At 36.1% G+C, this 18,222-nt stretch overlaps 1 protein-coding gene across 1 annotated transcript in view; it reads left to right on the forward strand.

The window, feature by feature from the left end:
- Positions 1–18,222, forward strand: part of DENND5B (DENN domain containing 5B) — a 197,427-nt gene that overhangs the window by 116,587 nt on the left and 62,618 nt on the right. The window contains exons 6-7 of the mRNA XM_027844379.1: positions 3,934–4,165; positions 14,401–14,542. Coding sequence (XP_027700180.1) covers positions 3,934–4,165; positions 14,401–14,542 — 374 coding nt within the window. The remainder of the gene's footprint in view (positions 1–3,933; positions 4,166–14,400; positions 14,543–18,222) is intronic.

Here is an 18,222-nt window from a genome sequence, read left to right on the forward strand (position 1 = left end):
TGAAAGTCATTGAAATACAGAATTTTTACTTCATTGTAAGTCAAAAGAGAAGAGAAACGGAGTTAGATTATTAATGAAATTCCAAAATTTTCATCTAAAATTTATATAAAGTAAAGCAAAAAAAGTTTCATCAACTTTCAACTTTCTAAAGTTAATTATGCAATGATCCTTTGTCCAATGTCCTTTTTCTAACATGTATCCCATGTGTTGTTCCTTCCTCAGAGCAAGGCATCTCCAGATATGTATCATCCTTTTCAGACAAGTGGGGTATAGTTTAGTTCTTTGCAGTGATAACTGTTAAAGAACTAAATTCCTGCTATTAGACATTTCTATCTTTCACTAAATGGCATCTTAATGTCCTTGAAGCACCTCTGAAAGTGCCTGATTTACTCCTGGGGCTAGTTTACGTGTCTGGAACATCCCGCTAATATGTTTCCAGTGATAATTTGTATAAAGAAAGATGACAGAAAAAACAAATCAACATACATTTATTAAGCTCCTACTATGTGCCAGGCACTGTGTGTTAGCTGTTTTTCTTCATTAGAGTATGTTTCCATTGGGTAGGGTGCCAACCAACTTACTGTTTCACTTTTTTATGTATAAGAGGACTTTCATGTACTGTTCATTAAGAAGCTGTTATTTGTGGCCAGATTTCACTTGTCCATAAATCTCCCAAAGAGCTGCCAACTTCAATATTTCTTAATCTTGTATTTTTGTCATTGAACTTAACTATTTTGATGCCTATTGTCAATTTTATAAAAAGTAGCTAAATAATGCAGTGGATAGAGCATTGGGCTTGGAGTCGGGAAGACCCAATTTCAAATATGGCCTCAGACACTTTCTAGCTGTGTCATGAAACCCCTGTCTGTCCTATTTTCTTATCCGTAAAAGGATAATAATAGCACCTACTTCACAGGGTTATTGTAAGGACCAAATGAGATAATATTTGTAAGTCCCTTAGCACAACCCCAAGTAATATAAAATTTATAGTGTTTAGCACAGTGCCTGGCACATAGTAGGCTCTTAATAAATACTTATTTCCTTCCTTCTTATAAAAAAGACGGAGAATTTGTATGCCCTCAGGGATTTATCCTTAGAACAAACCTACAAATTCCTACCAAAATTGAGTTTGTTCTTTCTTTTTTCAATCTTTAAAACTACAAGCTGAAAATCGAATTCTTTTTGCATAATCCCTATAGATATAAATGTTTAAAGTTATGAGTTAACAATCAGTCTTTAAGCACTTAGAGTTTATTCTGTATTAGACATTCTCCTAAGTTCTGAGAATACAAAGAAAAGGTAAAAACAACCCTTACTCTCAAAGAAGTTACAAGATGTGTAATAATAATGATAGCTAACATTTCTATAGCACTTTTAGGTTTGAAAAGTACTTTACACATTATCTCATTTGATCTTACATATATAAGATAATCTCAGAAGGAAAGGCCCCTGCAGAAGATGACATTTCAGCTGAGTCTTGAAGGAAGTCAGGAATTCTAAGAGGTGGAAGTGTGGAAGGAGAGCATTCCAGGAATGGGGATAGATAGCCAAAGGCAGAGTTAGATAAAGATGGAGAATCTTGTGTACCAAACAGCAAGTAGTCTAATATGGCTAGACCCCAAGTGCACGGAAGGGAGTAATTTGTAAAATGATAAGAGAGATAGGAAGGGGCCAGGTGTTAGAGAGCTTTACATGTTAAAGGAATTTATATTTGTTCTTAAAGATATTAAGGGGTCATGGGAGTTTATTGAGTAGAGGATAAGACGGTCAGATCTGAACTTTCAGAAACTCACTTTGTCACTGTGTGGAAGATTGATTGGAGTGTGTGGAGAGAGATTGAGGCAGGGAGATCAAACAGAAGGCTATTACTATTATAGTAATCTAATCAAAAAATATGATGACCCAATGATGATGATAGTGATCTGAACTAAGTTGATACCTATGTGAATGGAGAGAAGGGGATGCAAGTGAGAGATGTGAAGATGGTAACAAGATTTAGTATTTGATTGAATGCAGTAAGAGTAGTAAGAATACAGTAAGTAAGAGTACTCAGTCAATAATGACTGAAGTAGTGAACCTACATGACTGAGAAGATAGTGATTTCCTCAACAGTAACTAACTAATGGCTTGAAAAGGATTATCCATATCTCAAAGTGCCTTACTCCCAGGAGGGAGCAATACATGGGATACATGGTAGAAAAAGATTTATAGGTTTCTGATAATTAACTTTAGAAAACTAAAAATTGATAACATTTTTGTGATAGTAGCCAATGAAATCAATGAGAGGAAGAATGTTTGGCGGAGAAGGCACAGGATAGAGCCTTGGGGTTACAACTACAGCCACCAATAGTGAGCATAAAATGAATGAAAAGGAACAGCACAACAGGCAGGACAAGAACCAAGTAAGAACAAGATCACAAAAACCCAGAGAGGAAAGTGTTCAGGAGGAGAAGGTGGTCAGCAGTTTCAAATGTTACAGAAATGTCAAGAAGGATAAGGACTTAGAAAAAGATGGTAGTGACAATTATATAGCATAGATAGAGCAGTTGGAGATGAATGATGAGGTTAGAAGCTAAATTGCAGAGAGTTTAGAAGAGAGTAAGAGGAGAATAATTGGAGCTACCAAATATATGGCTTTTTCAAGGAATTTAGCTGAGAAAGAGAGGGTAGCTATAGGACAATAACTAGTGGGGATGGTAGGACCTAGTTAAAAAAAAATTTTTTTTAATGCTAGGAGAAATTTGGAGTATTTGTACAAATTTTAGGGAAAGAATTACTAGTTAGAGATTGAACATTAGAGAAGGGATAATAGTGGTGACTGGAGAACAATATGCTGTAGTAATGAGAGGGGATGAGATCAAGCATACATTTAAAATACTTGTCCTTGGCAAGAATAAGAGCCACTTCATCAGAGACTGTAGTGAAGGAGAAAAAAGTAGGGGATGATGTCAAGAGAATGTGAGATGAGAAGAGGGAACTCTTGAAAAATGGTCTTAATTTTTTCAATGAAGTATGAGGTAAGATCCTTAGCTGAGAAAGTGGAGAGAGGTATGTTATGAGACAGCTGTGAGGAGAAAAGAAGATTTGGTATATCTGTTGTGGAGAATGGGATAGAGAATCAATTAAGAAACAGTAGTAGGATTGCCTTGTTTACCTACTTGAGATTTAATAACATCTATTTATAGTGAACTCATTTGATTTGCTGAAGCTTTATTCAGCAGCACATAAGTAGAAGCAAAGGAGGATGCTAGGAGTAACCTAGAATTGGAGTTTAGCAAATTATGATTGGCAATAGGAAAACAGGAACAAAGAATTTGAGAGAAAATAGTGTAGAATTGAATTCATTCACTAAGAAGTAGATAGACAGTAGAATAATATAGCCAGAGCAGGGCTAAAGCTCTGGGAATGTACTCGGGTAAAGGGATTAGAGGTCATAGTGAGGTTGAAAAATAAGTTTAGTAGTATTAAGGCATAAAGGAGAGATGAAATAGTAAGATTATAACCATATAAAGGAACTTTTGATTTCCTGAAATGAAAGTGGAATATTTGTGGGTCATAACAAAATTAATGCTATGATCATCCCTGTCATAGCTTAGATGTGATGGAAGACTAGGTCATGGTAACCTAATTGATTGAACATCTGGGAATTTAGAGTATTTGAGGGAATATCAGCATGTATGTTGAAGTTCCTACTGTGAGATCAGGCTCTGAAATGTGGTATTAGTGGACAAAGTTGTAAGTGATTATAAATTGAAAATAAAGAATGGAAAGGTGTGTTCTTGGAGTGCTCTTGAAATTTCAGAGGGCATTATTGTTTAAGAGATTAGAAGGTATAATTGAAAGGAAGGACCTCAATAATATGGACATTCTTAGGATGCAAAAATAATAATTAAGAATGCTTACCTCACTAATTGCGTAATTATCTCATTACAGGCTTCTTTCCTGTCTGATCAGCCAGAGCCTTATCTCCCATTCCTTTCACACTTCATTGAAACACAGATGTTTGCCACCTTTGTTGATAATAAAATTATGTCCCAGTGGGAGGAAAAAGATCCTCTACTTCGGGTCTTTGACTCAAGGATTGAGAAGATAAGACTGTATAATGTAAGAGCACCTGTTTTGAGGACCTCTATATATCAGAAATGCAACACTTTAAAAGAAGCAGGTACATCCAGTTTGTAATTTAAAATAAAAATTCTTATCTATTCCCCTTTGTACATGTTATTCCTATTGTGCATGTAATTTTTTTCTTCCTTTATTAAACAAAATTGTTTTTCTTCTAGTGATCTATGTTTAATGAAATTTTGGGAATAGGGAAGAGAGAGATGGAAGGATATGTCTACCTTTCATTCTTACTTTTTTTTGTATTTTCTAGGGAAAGTCTCATACCTCCTTTTGCATTTTTAGTTTCTCAGTTTCTGGAAGAAAAACGATAATAAATATAATGAAGCATTATTATAAGGAACTAAGTGCTGAGGTCACATAATTGATACATGATCATCATTATACACTTTTGTATCTTAATGTCAAAAATGTTAACTTCTGTCCCTTTATTTATGCCACCCCAGGAAGTATTTCTCAAACACTTTTCCCTGTGTCATTCAGAAAATCTTGGTTTTTAAATAATAAATCTGAGATGCCTCCTGACTTATGTAAATACAGAAGGATTTGATTGATATAAATAATGCAGTGGTACACACAAGTAATATTCTGATTCGTAACCTCCTTTAATAAGAGATATATTTAAGTTATTGAAATGAGTAATTTTTCCCTTTGTCAGTATATGAATGGAAAATTTTATATTTTTCTTTTTGAGTATGATACAGCCCTTTTTACAATTTTTAAATGGGTATGCAAAATTTTTGGATATTTCATTTATTAGTGATCTATTTTATGACAAATGGCATGAACTTAAATTCTTGGCCATTAGAGGGAACAAAAAGCACACCTATTTCCAAATTCTTAGTTAACTGAAAAATAAACTCTTCTGTAGAAAAGAATGAATGAAAAAGCATTCTGAAGCTCTTGCACTCTGCTAAATGCTAGGGATACAAATAAGAAAGCAAAATAGTCTATAAAGGAGCTCACATTCTAAGAAGGAAAAGTATAGAAAGTTTTGGGAGCTAGTCAGATGAAGAGACTTCATGGTCCTTAGGGTGCAGCAGCAAAGTACCTTGGTAATATACTTTTATCTTTAATTTCTTTCAGTTCTCTTAATTCTGCTGATAAAACCATATCCATTTCTGGTGTCATTTGATAGGACCTTGGTGGTAAAAACTTTTCCAAATTTTCACTAACCGTATGGTCCCAGGAGACAAGACTTACAAAATCTGTGGAAACATTTGTCACTTTACCTCTTTACCAGAGTTGATTCCCTAGAGGATGGCTTTCAGGTCTAGACTGGAAACAGAGCTTATAGTCTGGGGTGTGGGCAGAGGGTTAGGGGGTCAGGGTGGTGCCGCTATCATAGGAGCTCTTTGGCTCAGTGTCCTGGGTATTGTAGTCTGAGGGGTGATGTGGTAGTTGCTTGTTTCATCGAGCAGAAGTTGCCCCTTCTCTCTCCCTCAGGGTACCTTCCTGCTTCAGCTAGGCTGGCTGGCTAGCTTGCCTGTCTGTGGTTCACAGTTGGTTCATCTGTTCTTTATAGGAGTTGCTCTCCTAAACCATGGCTGTGGGAGTTGGACTGAAAGCAAGGCTAGTGATTTGGTGGGCACTTCTCTTTTGGGGTTCTTGGCAAATCCTTTCTCCCCTCAATGCTGATTGAAGATGGGCTGGTGGTCTGGGGGGTTCAGATATTCCCAGGTGTAGAGTCCTGGGCTATCACCATCTTGATCTAAAAGGAAGCTGTGGTAAAGGTAATGATGGTCTAACTTGCCTGAAAGATGTCATCTCGTCTCACATTGAGGGTACCGTGCCGTTTTGGAGTGATTTATCTTCTCAGTCTGTTTTCTCACCTGTAAAAAAGGGATAATCATGCTTACTGGAACTGTCTCACAAAAACAGGGCCTCACCTGGCAATTCTCTGTACCACTGAGATGACATGTTTAGTCCCACTGTAAGGTATAAGAAATTATGTTTCCACAGATGTAGAGGAAGTGGTCTTAAAGTCCAATACAGGAGTGAATGGAGCAGTTTTACTTAGAATTGTTTTTAAAAACTATTAGTGTGGTTAAAAGTGCTGAAAGTAGGACAAAAGTTACAAATTGCTCAAACTGCGTGTGCTTAAAGAGTCTGTGAATATTATCTTCTCCTCCCTGTGGGAAGGATTAATACAGTTTTAGGCACAATGTTGTATGTAGAGGGAGGGACCTTGCTTGAATATAATTGCTTGCTTTTGTTTCTGTAGGTATGTCTGCCTCTAGCAGCACACCTGCTTCTTGCAAGAACAGGATAAATATCTTCTACCTTGGGAATCTTTGTTTTTTCCTAACCAAAGTTATTCCTAGCACCACCTAGTCCCTCCCCTTATCCCTAATAATAGTACTGTGCAGAGGCCATTTGAATGTAATTGATTCCTGTGAAAAGAAAAAAGAGATAGTTAACTCAGATTATGTCACTTATTTTTGCCTCTTATTTGCTTAACTTTTCCTATTTTCCTTATGTAGACCCAGGGTGCACAAATAGTTAATCTTCTACTAATTAGATAACTGATCTTCTGCAAATAAGCAATTAATTTCTGGAAACTTACAGTGTTTAATTGATATGCTATGCAGGTGCCTTTTTCATATAACTTTACAGGTCTTTGACCTTCTGAAAGTATCTTGGTAGCCTGATAATGACCTATAAACATTGTTGGGACTTATCTTATGGTAGGTAATAAAGTGAATGAAATCAATTACACTGCCCAGCATATGTGGTTACTTTTGTACATGAGTTGATGTAAGTGACTCTTTAAGCCAGTATCACTCTCCTAATTTTGACAAAGTTCAAAAAGTAGAACCATTGTCTTTAATTCAATTAATTCATTTCAAGAAACAATAATCTATAATATGCTAGGCACTGGGGATACAAAGATAAAAATGGAAAGCAGTCCCCACTTTCAAGAATATTATTGTTAGGAGCAGCTAGGTGGTGCAGCAGATAGAACACCGGCCCTGGAGTCAGAGGACCTGAGTTCAAATGCTGCCTCAGACACTTGATGCTTACTAGCTGTGTGACCCTAGGCACTTAACCCCAAATGCCTCACCAAAAAAAAAAAAAGAATGTTAGTGTTGCTACTGTTTGTTACAATATATAAACAGAAAAATAAATAACATACCATGATGTTTGAGTTATCTTACCACCCTTCTTCATCTCTTTTGCTGGCTTATCATCCATATCATACCCCCTAATTATGGATAGAGCCCATTCCTGGGGCCTCTTTTTTTCTTTCCCTACACGCTTTATATAGATAACTTCATCAGCTTCATCAGATTTAATTATCGTCTCTATGCTGATGACTCACAGATCTGTATATCCAGCACCAGTCTTTTCCTTGAGCCGTTGTTACATATTACCAGCTACCTATTGAACCTTTCAAACTAGATGTCCTATACATGTCTCAAACACATCATATCTGAAAAAACCTCATTACTTTCCCCTCAAAACCTCTCTTCATAACTTTACTATTTCTGTTGAGTGCCATTGTTGTTCAATCATTTTTCAGTCATGTCTGACTCACTCATTTTACTGATGAGGAAACAGGCAAACAGGGTTAAGTGACTTGCCCAGGTTCACACTACTAGTAAGTGTCTGAGGCCAGAATTGAACTCAGGTCCTCCTAACTCCTAGGACAGCACTCGTATCTACTGTGCCACCTAGCTGATTCCTCCCTCTGTCTATACTCCCTGTAGTTATCTTTCCTCCATTCTATCCTTCCTTTTTCCCTGTAAAGTGAAATGTATTTCTATATCCAATTGTGTATGTGTGTGTGTATTCTTTCTTTTGACCAGTTCAGATGAGAGTAAGGTTCAAATGTTAGCTGCTTCCTACTAACCTCTCTTCATTGTTTGTATAGATGTCTACTTACACACCCTGATTATGTGAGATATTTTTCCCTAACATTCCTTTCCCTTCCCCACATCCCTCAGTTCACTCCTCTTCCCTTCTCTTTTCATTCTTAAATCATCAATATATAACAAAAGTACTCCCAGATCTTGTCTAATTGCATTCTCTCTATAACCTCTGAGGGTGATAGGATTCAAAGAGGACATATGTATCATCTTTCCATATTTGAATATAAACAGTTTAGTCCTTTATCATTGTTCATTCATGTTTACCTTTTTGTTTCTCTTTACTCCTGCATTTGAACTTCAAAAGTTTCTTCACAATTTTGGTCAGGAATGCTTACCACTATTTCCTTTTTTTTTTTTTAAGTTACCAAAGTAATTACAAATTTTATTACAAAATTCAAGTTTAGTGTTTATAAAACATGATAGTTGTCCTAGGGAATGGTTATGTTTCACTTGGTACAAAGTCTTTTTAATGATATATAATGTTTGGAATTTCCATTACATACTTTACTTTTTTGACTAGTGATTTTTGAGCCAGATAACACAAAAATGTATGTGTTAGATGCCAAAAGTTGTGTGGCCTTCGTATTGATGGGTCTTAAGTTGGAATCTTCCAATGCCTAGAAACTAAAAACATTTCCTAAATGTTTATAACAAAACATATATGTATAAATTGGTTGATGTAGTAATATTACCTTTTCAGAGAACTCTCAAAGATGGCAAAACTATGTACAATTTATACAATCAACTCAGTCTTTTTATTAACACGGTTGAGTCAAATTTTTTGATTTGACAGAAACTTCGAAAGTACTCCTTTGTACATAAAGGAATAAATTATCATACAATGATTTCCCACCCAAAACATTTTTTTCTTAAATGTACACAACACACACACACACACACACACACACCCCGTTGCCAACCTTTTTTTGTTTGTATGTTTTGTTTTGTTTTTACAAAAACCACACTGCTTGCTGGGAGCCTACAATGAAGAGATGTGTTTTGAGCCTTCTTGTTTTACAGTAGATTGTGTTATCTAGAATGAACAACAGAAGTTCATCCAGAAAAAATCTTTTACTACTTCTTTGGTGTTGCTGAAGGTTCTTCTCAGCTTTTTTTTTTTTTACTTTCAGTTTATCCTCCCTGATAGGTTCTAAACCTAAATATTCTATGTCTTCCTTTACGTGACTGTTAGTTTTCATTGTTGCTGATAATTGCTGTTGCTTATGGATTTCTTTCTGGTTGGAATGTTGCAAATGTCTAGTGTGGGCTGAAGTCATATAGTAAAATTCTTTAGAAGAGCAACCTGGGTGGCCATGCATTTTGTCACTCAAAGAATGAGTCAGTAATTTAGAGGTCTGAGCCTGTGACCCTTTTTCCAGTGTTATATGAGTTTGGTTCTTTACAGATTTGATGTCTGGACCACTACTTTGTGATTTCACATTTTTATCAACTTGTTTTTTTTCTTTAACTGACTTATGAAAATTTTGCCGAGATTCCTCAGCATTCCTTGTAACTCCAATTCTAGTTTTGCTATGAATTTCTCGTTTTGCTGAAACAATGTTTTTCTGAGTACCTATAACTGTGTTTTGCTTAGACTGAATTCTCACTTAGCATTCTTAGCATTCTTACAATTTAATGAAGAAATATTACTGGACTGGCTATTTCTGTCATCTTGAATTTCTCCTATTTCATGAGATACTATTTTAATATTTTCAGCATAGTGTTATGGACTATGGTCAGAAAGACCATGGATACTGTTTTCTGAAACACTGCTTTTTGATTCATTATAGTAGTATCTACACTCTTTAAATCAGTTTCATTAAATTCTGTAATATCTGAGTGTTCCTCAGATACTTTAATATCTGTTCCTTTAAGATTACCCAAAAGCTTTGTAGTTTCTTGAAGTAATGGTATAGCTTTAACAGCAGTCTCCATAGTATCCTGTAATTCTGTATTACATTGAGTAATCTCAACAACAGAATTGGATAGAACCACACTGTTCTTTTCTGTATTGTTTGGAATTGAACAAGTAGCAACATCAGATGAGGTAGCAGCCTCTGCTCCCTCCATTTGGTCAACTTCTCTGGAAAATTTTAAGGTTTCCTTTGATGTATGGACGATACTTCCATTAGAATCCTTTTCTTTGAGATTAGTTTCACCTATTTTATTGGCAATAGGATAATTATGTTTAAGTTCTTTAACTAAAAGCTTAAAAAATACTGGGCTGCTGCTCTTGGTTTTACTTTCTTCTTTTTCTTCAGTACTACAAGTCTCTGATAGGTGAGGAGTAATTAATGAATGGGATGACACAGCTGTTTCTCCTTTGTTACATTTACGTTTAATATCTAGTTTGGCTTCATCCTTAAGTTCATGATAAGGTGATGATCCTGAATGACTTGAAAAAACTGTTGTTACTTCAGGTACCTCTTCTGTTTAACCCAGAATGTCAACTACTCCTTTTAACTTCTGGTTTGGGTGTTGTACAAACACCATCTTCCTTGTTTTGACACCTGTCCAGTAGTCTGACTCCTGTTTTGTTTTTTTTTTTTTAAGTAGATGCATTCTTGACAGCTGCTCTCTTTGAATTAGTTAAAAGCATTGTATTTAAATGCTTGGCTATAGTGTTTTGTTGCAAACTTTGTACTTGTTCTTGTGCCATTAAGCGAGGCAATTTTCTTGGTGATCTGACTGAAATTTCTTCTATTTTGTCCCTTTGATTTCTGTTAGGCAAAATAAGTTCTTCATTAGTGGTATCATTACCACTTTCTTTAACAACTCCTTCATCTGTAATGTCATCAAGACCAACAACCATTGGACTGGTGAAGGTATCTGGAAATTGGAAGTGTTGCTATCCAAAACAGGCAAACAGAACTGGTTACTCACAGATCCTAGCAAAGGATCCTCATCTCTGAGCATGTTCTTCAGTGAGTCCTCTAAGACTTTCTGACTTGTACTAAAATCCTCACAGACTTCATTCTCCAGGTTGAGTCCATAAATCACCTTGAGACTATGCTCCCAAACTCCCTTCAAAACATAAGTCAGGGACCCCTTCCTACCAGGCCTTTCTTGATTTTTCAGCTCACCTCTTAACCCCTACACACACACACACACACACACACACACACACACACACACACACACAAAACATGTATCATCCACTGTTTCATTAAAGGTCCATTTTTTCTTTGCCATTTTTCTTTAGCATTATATTCAGTTTTGCTGGGTAAATTATTCTTGGCTGTCCTTTATCTTGCTTGCTGGGAGCCCCCATATATATGTTTTCAGATGAAGAGATGTGTTTTGAGCTTTCTTGTTTTATAGTAGATTGTGTTATCTGGAATGAACAACAGAGGTTCATCTAGAGAAAATCTTTTACTACTTCTTTGGTGTAGCTGAAGGTTCTTCTCAGCTTTTTTTTTTTTAAACTTTCAGTTTATCCTCCTCGTTGATAGGTTCTAAACCTAAATATTCAGTATCTTCCTTTACATGACTATTAGTTTTCATTGTTGCTGATATATATCCTTTGACTTCTGGAGTGTCATATTCCAAGTTCTCTTATCCCTTGAAGTGGTGGCTGCTAAATCTTGTGAAATCCTGACTGGCTCCTCAGAACTTCAGTTCTTTTTTTCTGGCTGCTTGAGTATTTTTTTTAAACCTGGAAGCTCTGTATTTTGGCTGTGATATTCCTGGGAGTTTTCAATTTTGGGGCTTCTTTCAGAAGATTAGTGGATTCTTTCTGCTTGTACTTTGCCTTCTGGTTCTAAGAGATCTGAGCAGTTTTCTTTTAAGATTTCTTGAAATATGATGTCTAGGCTCCTTTTTGGAGGGGGGGGCAGTCATATCATTCAGATGGTCCAGAGATTCTTAAATTTTTTCTCCTCTGTCTTGTTTTTCAGGTCAGTTGTTATTGCTACTTTACATTTTGTTCTACTTTTTGGACTTAAAAATTATTTCTTATTTTTTTTTGTAGTCATTGGCTTCCATTTAATCTGTTTTAGATTTTAGGGGGTTTGTGGCTTGTGCTAAGTTTTGTACCTCTTGTGCCAGGCTTTCTTTTTTTCATTTTATTTTCCTTTCCAATTATTTTTTTTCCCATAGCTCTTTTCCATTTTTTTTTCTCAAGTGCTCCCATTAGATTTACAAAAAAAAACTTTTTAAACTCTATTTTTTTTAATACTTCATCTCTTCCAGATAGTCTAGTCGAGTTTGTGCCCAAGCTGGGTTTTTCTTTGACACTTTGCTTTTGTAGTCATTCTCTTCTGTGTTTGTGTCTTAAGCATTTCTACCATCAAAATAGTTCATTATGGTAGGGTTCTTTTTTTTGTTTGCCCATTCTTCTAGCCTTCTTCCTAACTTTAGACTTGATGTTAAGGCTAGGCTCTGCCATATTTGTGAAGGGAGGGTCTGGGCTGGTCTTGTTGCTACTTTCTATGGGTATTAAGTGTTGTATTATTCCTGGATTTAAGGGGTAGGCTAGCCTGCAAGCTTTCAGTGCTCCCAAAGTGATCTGGTCCAGAGCAAAGTCTGTTTACTGCTCCCATGATATGAGCTCTGCAAATTCCTATCCTGGGTTTGGGTCTATACAAGAATAGACTGCTGCTAGATTTAGCCCCTATCAGCTAACAGGAAAGTTCTATTGGTTCAAAGTGGCAGAATTGTAGGCTCCCCTTTGGTCTCTGGTTCCTGCTACTGCTGCCTTCTGAACTTCCTCCTTTTTCAATTCCCAGGACCTCTCCTCCTGGGGGTGCCATTCACCTGCACAGGTCCTCTTCTTACTCTGCCCTGAATCTGTGACCCAGAATTGGTTAGTGTCTGTGACAAAGCTTCCAGTTCATACCTGTCTATGTCATAGTGACCTGGTATGAGTCTGCATGTGCCCTAAACAGTCTACAACCTCAGCTTGCCCTTGTGCACAGCCTCGCCTGGGTGTTAAAGTGCTCATGTGCAGTATACTCCTATCCAGACCTTTTCCCTATTGTCCATAGACTTTTTTCACTGTCTTCTTATGCTGATCTGAGCTAAACAAATGACTTACTCTGACTTTTTATGGACTTCTCCATCACAGTTTAGTCTGATGTATTTTCTAGATCTGTTTGAAGGAGTTTGTGGAGGAGAGCTAACCACATTGCTTCCTACCATTCCACCTTCTTGGCTTCACCTCCTCTAATCCGTTTTTCACACAGCTAGCTACCAAAGTGCTACAGGTATGACCGTGTCATTCTCCTACTCAGTAAACTCCAGAGGCTCCCTGTTGCCCCTAGCATAAAGTAGAAATTCCTTCATTTGGTTTTTAAAGCCCTACACAGCCAGGGTCCAGCCAGTCTTTCTAGCCTTGTTATACTTTACTCTTTTTCCTGACCTCTCCTGTACAGTTAAAATGGTCTTCTTGCTTGTCCCTCACACATTGCACTCTTATCTCCTATCTTAGTGCCTTTGTGCTGGTTGTTTCCTATATAGTTCCTCCTCACTTTGTCACATAAAACCCTTCTAAGAATAAGTTCTTTAAATGATATAAGTTTATTATATAAAGGACAATGGCCAGTTATTTTCCTTCTACACTGAGAATAAGGAAGGAATAAAACTAGATGGCTCTCTTTGACATATAGGGCTAGGACAGGAAGAAAATTTAATAAAATTCTGAGTGCAGTTGTTGTTTATAACTTTCCTGGACAGTTATAAATGTAGGATAGATAACCATATATTTTCTGTAAGCATATTGATGATTAGGAACAGTGAAATTTTGAGTAAAAAATTATCTCAGTCAATAAACACTTATTAAGTGCTTACTGTGTGCCAGGCACTGTGCTAAATGCTGGGGATACAAAAAGAGGCAAAAGATAGAGTCTGCCCTCGAGCAGCTCACAATCTAATGAGAGAGACAAGCAAACTATATGTACATACAAGCTTTGCACAGAATGAATAGTAAATAACTAAAAGAGGGAAGACAGAATTAAGAGGGGTTGGGAAAGGTTACCTGTAGAAGATGGAATTGTAGTTGAGAATTAAAGGATGCCAGGAAAGCCAGTAGGCAGAGATGAGGAAAGAAAGCATTCCAGCAAGAAAAAATGCCTGGAACCAAGAGATGGAGTATCTAGTCCATGGAACAGCAAGGAGGCCAGTGTCATTGAATCAAAAAGTATGTGGTAGGGAATAAGGTGTAAAAAGACTGGAAAGGCAGGAGGGGGCTAGGTTTGTGAAAGACTCTGAATGCCAAACAGAGGATTTTGTGTTTGATCCTGAAGCAAAAGGAAGACATTGGTATTTATTGAGTAGGGGTGTGACATGATTGGACCTGCTTTTTTCTTCTTATAGCCCAATAAAAATACCTGTATTTTTCTTATATTGGAGTAGGAAGAAGAAGCACTTTTAATGAAAAATTTTAATGGCTTAAATATTTTATTTGCAGCCCAATCCATTGAGCAGCGACTAATGAAGATGGATCACTCTGCCATCCATCCGCATTTACTTGACATGAAGATTGGTCAAGGCAAATATGAACAAGGATTCTTTCCAAAGTTGCAGGCTGATGTCCTGACAACCACCAATAAGTAAGTACCTACTGGATTGAAGAGTTGGATTAAGTAATAATTGAAGAACATGAGGCTCTGAATTTCAGACATGGCGCTTAACCTATGTGGATTACACCTGTGAAAGTGAAATACATCAACTGTCTTCAAATTTTACATTAAATGTAAATTTGGAAGATAAAATTGGATTTAATCTGAGCATTGCTTGATTTCTTATTCTGCAGTAGAACAAATCAGAACAGGCAGGCCCTTAATAATGTTATCTTTTTTAAAATAACATATTGTTTGAAATAGCATAGTCATACATTGCTTTGATTGACTGTTGATTATTAGTTAAATACCATCAGTAAATTTATAAGTTTACCAAAAAAATAAATAAAGGAACTCTGAAACATCCTTATCTTTTATGATAGATGATGGCATTCAGATATAAAAGTGGTAGAATCCAAGGCTACTGTCTTTTTGTTTGTGGCTTTACTTGTTTTTTAGATAACTACAAATATTTGTTTAAAAGATCAGTGTTTAATAAGTTGGTTACCAAGAAGAAACTAAAGAATGTTATTAGTCCCAACAACTACCTTTTCAGAGTGTGGTATACTCAATGTCATGTACAGAGTGTGGGGTAGACTAGAAGTCAGGAGTAACTAAGTTCTAATTTTGGCTTCACTGTTAATTTATGCAAGTCGTATCACCTCCATGGCCTGGTTCCCACATCTGCACAATAACTCATAGCATTTTATTGAAGCTCAGAGAGGTAAGTGACTTGACTAAGACAGAGTGGGACATGAGGGAACCTAGATTTTCTGACTCCCAAGTCCAGAACCTTCTTATTTAATTAAAAAAAATTTTTCTTTATTTTGTTATGAACAATCATAAAAAAACCCACAAGAAACACATGAGAAAAGAATATGAAATAAGATTATATATGAAATCATGAATTTCTGTTATCTAATTTATTTTTTAAAATGTGTGTTAAATGTTATTAGGGAGAAATAAAATTGCCCTATTTATGTACCCATCTGAACTTGTTTTCTTCTGTGTGTTTTTCTTGTATGTTCTCTTTTTTTTTTAATCTGCCATTTCCCACTCAATAGTCACTTTTTGGGGGCAGCTAGATGGCATAGTGGAGAAACTGAGTTCAGATCTGGCCTCAATTACTTACTAGCTCTGTGAACCTGGGCAAGTCACTTACCCTGTTTGCCACAGTTTCTTCATCTGTAAAATTAGCTGGAGAAGGAAATGGCAAACCTCTCCAGTATCTTTGCCAAGAAAACTTCATATAGGGTCACAAAGAATCAAACACAACTAATCCAAAAAAATGAATAAATAAATAAATAAATAAATAAGGGCAGCTAGATGGCTCAGTGGATAGAGCACTGGGCTTGAAGTCAGGAAGACCTGAGTTCAAATCCAAACTCAGACACTTTCTAACTGGTGACCCTGGACAGATCACTTAAACTTTATTTTCCTTAATCCATTGTGGAAGAAAATGACAAACCACTCCAGTAACCTTGCCAAGAAAACCCTTAGGACAGTGTAGTACATGGGGTCACAGAGAGTCAGATACTACTGAACCACTGAACAGCTACACTCTCTCACTAAATAGCTCCCTGTCAGGAATCCTGCCCTTGTAACAAGTATAGTCAAGTGAAACGAACCAACATGTTGACTGTGTTTGAAACTGCATATCTCATTCTGTATATCTAGACCGTTTCCAGTGCTCTTTAATTATACAAACAATTAAATTGAATTGGATAGGAGCTCTAAGGTCCCTTTTAGCACTGAGATCCTGTGATATCTCTGACTACCTGGAAAGTAGTACTAAGGTCTAATAAGGTGAAAAAGAAGTAGAAAATAACTGAAAAAAAAAGTGGGAATTATTGGGCAATTTAAGCACAATGGGTGTGACATGGTCCAGAGCCACCCAAGGTGCTTAATTTTACATCTCCTTTTAATTGATAACTTTTGTTTTTATATCACCTTCATTTATCAGTCTATTACCAAATATTTATTAAATACTGAGTGTGTAGTAGGCACTGTGCCAGGCATGGAAGATACAAGTACAAAAAACTGAAACAATGCTTACTTACAAGAGCCTGTATTCTATCAGAGGAAATAGCATGTACATCATTAAGTAGATATAGGATAAATGTATAGCAAATAAATATAAAATATATAAAAGATACTTAGGGAGGGAGAGTACTAACAGTTGGGGAGAGGCTTCATGTAAAGGATGGTGTCTGAACTGCATCTTGAAGGAAGAGAGCAATTGTATAAGGTAGAAGTGAGGAGGGGGTATTTTCAAGGAATGGAGGAATGCCAGCACAAAGTATGTAGACAAAAGGTGGAATACCCTGTGTGAGCAACAGAGAGAAAGCTAATTTGGCTGTTCAGTAGAGAGCAAGAAAGAGAATGATGTCTAATGAGGATGGAAAGATACATTACGGCCAGGTTGTGAAAAGAGGTTTAAAACCCAAAGAGGAGTTTGGCTAGAGTTTTTCTTTATTTTAGAGAAAATAGGAAACCATTGGAGTTTATTGAGTAGGGAAATGATATGGTCATATCTCTGTCTAAAGAAAATCATTTTGGCAGTTGTGTGAAGAATTCATTAGAATGGGGGCAGTCTTGAGGCAGGGAGATCAATTAGGCCATTGCAAAAGTTTCAGAGAGAGAGATGAAGAGGACCTGAAATAGAATGATGTCTGCAAGACTTTCAAGAAGGGGTCAGATTTCCAATATAATCTTTTCTTTTTTTCTCCCCTCCCAAGCAAACCATCCCTTGTTAATTAAAAAAAAAACCCTGAGTAAAAGAAATTAATTTGCCATCTTCATGTGACAGAATGTCCAGTATTTCACACTCATATTAACTCACCTCCGTAATGGAGGGCAGAAGATACATTTTTTTCAACTCTTCACAAGGTTCAAGATTCTTGGTTATAATTAAACAGCATTCATTTTAATTTTTTCTGTTTTTTCCATTTATATTTTAATCACTCTCTGTTGTTTCTCTGGTTACTTCAATCTGAATCAAGTTATATAAATCTCCCCATGCTTCTTCAAATTTTTAATACACATTGTTTCTTATGGCATAGTAAATGTTCTATTACATTTAGATGCCATAATTTGTTTAGCCATTTTCCAGGAGACGGACATTTGCTTTGTTTCTCATTCTTCACTACCGCAAAAAAATGCTGCTTTGAATATTTTGGTATGTACGGGAACTTTTTTCTTTGACATCATCAGAGTAGGATTTTTGAATCAAAGGGTATTGACAACTTATTGACTTTTTTAAAGCATATTGTTTTCTATGTTGGTTAGTCTAATTCGTAACTCCACTGTAGTAGTGTTCCCATTTCTTTTTCAGTATCTTCAACATTGACTTTCCATCTTTCCTATTCCAATGAAACTTCAGAATCATTTGGATTTGCATTTTTCTTACTAGAGATTTGGCGTGGTCTTTTATAAAATTATGAATAGTTTGCAGGACTTTCTTTGATAACTATTTATTCATGTCCTTTGATCATTTATTCATTAGGAGAGTCACACAAATTTTCAAAAGGAAAATTAGGGAACTAGTAAAATAGACACCTTTAAAAAAGTAAAGTGACATATTCTAAACCCAGAGACTCATCTGATTATTTGGCCAATAATGGGATAGCTCATGAAAAATGTTTTTCAAACATGGTGTTTTTCATCTCACA

This window comes from Vombatus ursinus, unplaced genomic scaffold (genome assembly GCF_900497805.2).
Source record: "Vombatus ursinus unplaced genomic scaffold, bare-nosed wombat genome assembly UNPS02014941.1, whole genome shotgun sequence".
In the NCBI taxonomy this organism is placed as follows: Eukaryota; Metazoa; Chordata; class Mammalia; order Diprotodontia; family Vombatidae; genus Vombatus; species Vombatus ursinus.